The sequence below is a fragment of the Carassius carassius genome, chromosome 27 (assembly GCF_963082965.1).
Source record: "Carassius carassius chromosome 27, fCarCar2.1, whole genome shotgun sequence".
NCBI classification, from domain to species: Eukaryota; Metazoa; Chordata; class Actinopteri; order Cypriniformes; family Cyprinidae; genus Carassius; species Carassius carassius.
In genome coordinates this window covers 6,025,665-6,031,479 of record NC_081781.1, presented here as the reverse complement: position 1 = coordinate 6,031,479, position 5,815 = coordinate 6,025,665, and the positions used below count along the sequence as shown (strand labels likewise).

Sequence of the window (5,815 nt, the reverse complement as noted above, 5' to 3'; positions counted from 1 at the left end):
AAAAAGGATAAAAAGGCACCATATAAACTCATAAAAGAGCCCTATAGAGGAAAGAAAGTTTATTTTGAAAGACATGAGGGTGAGTAAATAATGATAGAATTTTCATTTTTGGCTGAACTAGTCCTTTAAGGTGAGAAAATCCTGAGCCGGTGTTTTAAAGGATACAAGCGTGTCTGCAGTAAATCAGATTAAACACACTCTTGTCTAACTTTTCAGTCTTTGTTTGTGCATTGGTGTACCCTGTACAATATTGAAAGCTGTAATAATCAAAACTCCATAATCATCGGGAAGAAGGAGGCGGGAACAGGCGGACAATCAAAATGAAACTTTAATAATCAAAATAAACACAAAACAGCACATCAGCCCCTCGCGGACGACTGATGCGCACAAATAAAAACCAAAACATAAAATAAAGCCCAGGCCTGGTCCTCTCTCGTCCTTCACTATCGTCGCTCCTGTTTTATATCCTTCCATCTCCTACGTGGGACTCAAGACCGGTGGGTCGAACAGGTGTCGTTCATCTCCTAATCACTCCACCGGCCTCACTCCGTTCCCACGTCCCTCGGCCCCGCCCCACTCGTCACAAAAGCATTTCAAACAATTCCTGAAAGGTTTCTGAGGATTTGTACATATACAAGATTACAAATCTTATCTGTATTTCATCTAAATTAAAGATCTGGAAGGAAATTACTTGTAACAATCCCTCCCGATGTCACTCTGAAGCTGAATGCTAGAGTAAATGTACAATGAATCCATTTTGGATGATTCAACATTGCAGAAATCAAACCCAACTAAAGTCATTCTTTGTTTGCAGGATTTCAAAAGCAATTGTCTGTCACTGCCGAATACCTCCAACACTTGGAAAACCATTAGACAGTCTGGCTAGTGAGTTCAAAGCATCCTGCAGAACCATTTTAGGCCTTTTCTCTTTGTTTTTATCAGTAACAATAGGCAGGGGAAAAGTTTTAATGTCTTTAGATAATGAGTACTTGTATTTAAAATGTCATTTTTAGTGTTTCATTTTAAACACCAGTGTGCAGCCATTTTCTAGTTTTAAACAGCTTTGTGGGCAAAAGCTCTAGGGATACATCTGGACTTTTCACAGTTTTGCTTCCTAAAGGCTCTGTGGTTTTATGTAGTTGTCTTGCTACTCCACAGCTGTAATTAATGGTGTGAAAAAGCCCCCCCCCCCACTTCCTTCATGTCATTTCAAATCTCAGTTTTTGTTCTTCTACACATTACAAAATTAGATGTTTAGCAGAATCTCCGAGCTGCTTTTTGACATACCAAAAAAAAGCCCAAAATGTAATATTCAAATTTCATCACACAAGGTTTGACATAAGGGATACTAAGCACCTCTGGTACTGATGTATCTAATTTTGTGTTCCTTGAAAGTAAATAATTCTTTCAAGTTTGGACTGGCTTGAAGTTGAATAAATTTTTGGGTGAAGTATTCCTATGCTAATAGTTTATGTTGCAGTAGGTCATATGTAATCTAATTGTATGTGAAATTGTGATGGAGAAGACAGCGTACGGTCTTCATAATCCAGTTCATGATCTTTATTTTTCTTTAGTTTACTTTTTTCACATATTGTCAGTCATTATCTGACTATATTCAGCTGTACTGTATATAAATGCTTTGTATTAAAATGTATGGCATTATCTAGCTTTCATCAGCAGTGGAGGAAAGTTTTTATCATTTGTTTTGTAATAGACTTTTCCAGTCATTATTTTTTTGTTTGCTCTTTATCTATTTTGTTTGTGATTGCCATACCAACTGCTGTGGTCTGCGGTTATATCACAAAACTTCTTACACTGCAGGCGTATTTTATTTAATGCAGCAAACTCATAAAGATTTATTATCCTTTCTCTCATTTTCATCCATTCACCATGAACCGAAGTGTCCTTCTGTAACTTAAGGCACGGCTTTAGGACTTGCATTCGCTGACTCATCGTAAACCAAATGTAATTCATTTGACTTTGTCTAAACAATATTATTTATCCCCAGCTAAATGTCAGAGTATATTAGGCGGTCCATTGTTTATTTAGTACCAGAATGTGTAGCCCCATCTCACATAGCGACCTCTTGTTTCATTAATATATGCCATTTGTTACTATAGGCAGTGAGATTTGGCACAATATTTATAATGTGTAAAACCTTGCATGATTTCATTCAGCAGTACACAATTTTCAGGGTGATTTTAGCCACTCTGTGTGCAGGATAATCTGCTCGAAACAGATTGAGCGCAATCTATTCTAAAGCTGTTATAAACCTGTTCTACCTCTTTTCCACAAACCGGCTCTCTCAAGCGCTGCTCATCAAATCTGTGCTTCTTTTGCCCACTTGCAGGAGGAGCCAATCCACGGCTTTAGGGTGAGTAATTACCTGGAGTACATGGAGGGGCTGGAACGCAACTACAGATCCATGGTGCTCTCGGACATGAGGAGCATCTTACCAAGGAGCAGCTAGAAGCAAATAGACCACCGAAGATCAGCAGGGACTGAAAGTGCTTGTGGTACAGAATAATACTGAAAATATTGCAATGATTTTATAACAACATGCTCTATGTGAAGAGAACACTGTTTTATCAAACACATTGTGAATATATCCCACTTGCATTTACTCCCTATGATAAAGTATTCTCACTCAGGGAATCATAAATATAAGAACACAAACTCTTCAAAGCCATATTGCCACTCAGTGGGATGTATAAAGCATAGTAAATAAATAAGCGCAGTAAATCGGTCAAAATTGATGTTCAAAAAGGATGATAAAACAAACCTTTCTACATACCATAAGCATTATCAAACTTCCCTCCACACCAAAAAAGTATAAAATTTTGTTTTTGCTAAATTATTCTATATATTAGGTTTATATGTGGGTGCATATATCATTTCACATTTATCCCTGTTCTAGTCTACTTTTCCTTTTAGCCTTTTGTGCCTAAAGTACAATTTTCCTGTCCTAGGCTAATTACCGGACTCAAAGAACTTAATTGTTTATTAATCTTTCCTCGAACAAACTTCTGACAGCATATGTAATTTTGTATCTACAGTCCTGCTTGTAACTTCACTGTTGATGTTGGAATATGACACGATTGTGTCAATGCTATTAATCATTGTAAAATCTTTAAGATGTATATGTATTTCTTTTACCCAAAAACTCAGTGGGCTCACATTGTAAAGTCAGAAAAATAGCATTCATAGAGGGCAGACACATTTAGCTTTGTTCTTTGTATTTTCACTGGCAAATTCCAGTCATTTTAATAAGAATCCACATGATTGGGTATTTTACATGTGGGCAAAAGTTGGTTGCATGAGTCTGCAATGACCAACAAAAAGCTGCTTGACTTCTGTATGAGCTGTGCTTCATACATTGATTCAATAGATAATGCACCTTTTTTGCCCAAAATTTCAATAATGCTGACCGCATATGTAGGTGCACACGTTGTTTTCCTGTCTCAGCCCGTTTTATGACATCAGTAAATAAGAAAAAAATCTAAGCTTTGGATGCATGATTGCTGTCTTAATGGTCAATCAAACATGAAGTATATGTGATATGTATACAATGACTTAACGCAGTGTTGTTGTGTAGTGTGTTGGATTCTTTTTCTTTTTTTTTTAAGTTATATATTAACATCTGCAGTCTCTTATTCACATCCTAAGGAAGCTATATAGAGAGTAGCAGTATCACTTTGACAGGCCGTCATTAGCACATAGATGCAATCTCTTACCCTCGCCATCTGTAACTCACACAGTGAATAAGGAATTAGATCATTAGAGAGGTGTCTTTCTCCTTCACAAGAACTGCTAAATATTGCATACTGTTTACTCAGTAGGAGGCAGAAGCAGTTATAATTTTAAGTTGTAAAAAGTTCCCTCAGAGTGCATATTTTTAACTTACTTTCTCCATTGCATAAATTTTTTTTTTAAAGGATCACCCGTAAACTAATGTGTTTATGCTCAGATAAACAAAAAAAATCTGTTGATTTCATCTTTGTGTAATCATAACAAGCTGTATGTTAATCAGGTTAATGATTTAATGACTGATTGTTGGCCAACAATCATTTTTGGAAAGCCGTGTGTGTGCCTTGTGTTGGCTCATTGTAAATTGACAATACAAGGCTTTTGTGATGTGGATGTTAATGATGTATCTGCAGACCAAAATGGTAGGATAATTAGAAAAGGCTAATTATGGGTAATTAAACTGATTAACGGATAATTAAGACCCATCTTTATCTGTATTAGGCTTGAGGAGTTGCATTAACTTGACTTCCTCTGGTAAATATGCTTTCTTATTCTCCTTCACATTAATTATCTCCCTCCCTTATGACTGCCAAAACCCATCTTTGTGAAGAATCTGCTTGATGAATGGGAGAAAGTCATACGAAAGTGAGCATCACTGCCCCTTACTTACTCTGAAAAGCACTTTAAAGTAATATGAAGCATGCAGGGTATTAAGGGCCGTTTACACCAAGGACGAGAATTAAAGTTTTAATAATTGTTCTCATTCTGTAATAATAGTCCACACCACAGAAAATGACAAAGAATAACTACATCTTTGGAATCAATTTTGGAACACTTTTTGTTTTTCAGTTGATGTACAATAAAAACATTGACAGCCACTCAATCCACTCAACTCAAGCATTTACAGTGGCAACGACAAAACTTCAGTGTACGCTTATAATAAACAATGTTATTGTGCATTAGCGTTGACACTAACAACTAACTCTAAAGGCCCATTCACACCAAGGATGATAGCTATAAACATAACGATAAATATACAGTTAAAAAAATTCATCATCAGTATTAAAGAATAGTGAAGCCCACACCACAGCTATAACGATAAAGGCACAGAGAAACAATATAATTCTGAATCACTTTCAGAACGATTTCTTTCCAGCTGATGAATAATAAAAACTGTGACACCCAATCAGAATCCATCCTGCTATAACGAGCTTAAGAATTTAAAGCAGCAGACGAGTGTGTGCAAAAAATAAACAGATATCGTTCACTGGTGTGTACGCTAATATCCTTATCTTTATAGTTATTGTTCTTGGTGTGAATGGATCTTAAAGATAACTATAAAGATATAGTTCTAAGAATCGTTCCAAATATTTAAGAATAGCAGAGTCAACACTACAGCTATAATGATAAATGCACAGAGAAACGATGTTGTTGGAATCACTTTCAGAATGATTTTTTTCCAGCTGATCAATGATACAAACAATCCTGCTATAATGATCTCAAATTTAAAGCAACTGACGAGCGTGCACTTAAACCAACAATGTCGTTCATTGGTGTGGACGCTAATATCTTTATATTAATAATTATCGTTCTTGGTATGAACGGGGCTTAAGATTTAAATAACTGTATTTACTGACTGATTATTTATCTCAACATATAGTTAAAGATGCAGTTCTGTCAGTAGTATTTTATTAAAATAAATGTTAGTCATACTTATTGCTTTAATTTTTGCTAACTGTCCAGTATTGAATTTGTCCTGTACTTCAGGTGAAGCTCATGACGGTTGTTCTTTAGTGTCAGTCATTGGATATCCGCTTACTTTGTATTGATGGACACAATCAATCTGAGGGTCTTTGAAGAAGAGATCACAAGCATTAGCCATCTCTATTAAACTCCAGAATCTCAAGGGGTGAGGGGATGAATCCATTTTCTCTCTGTATCAATTCCAATCTGGACTGATTAGTGTGTGATTAGAATGAATGACTTTAATGCTCCCTGTCCGCTTATGCAAAGCCCAGTAGAATCAACGATAGGTAAGCTTCTACAGCAAATGGATGAGATGGTAGAA

General features: G+C 36.1%; 1 protein-coding gene across 2 annotated transcripts in view; it reads left to right on the top strand.

Moving 5' to 3' along the window:
* The window catches only part of tbc1d32 (TBC1 domain family, member 32), a 35,772-nt gene extending 31,550 nt beyond the window's left edge, over window positions 1–4,222 (top strand). For both annotated transcript variants that reach the window (XM_059512304.1, XM_059512303.1), the window contains one exon: window positions 2,351–4,222. In XM_059512304.1, the coding sequence (XP_059368287.1) occupies window positions 2,351–2,470 (120 nt within the window). In that variant the 3' untranslated portion in view covers window positions 2,471–4,222. The remainder of the gene's footprint in view (window positions 1–2,350) is intronic.
* Window positions 4,223–5,815: the final 1,593 nt, after the last annotated feature.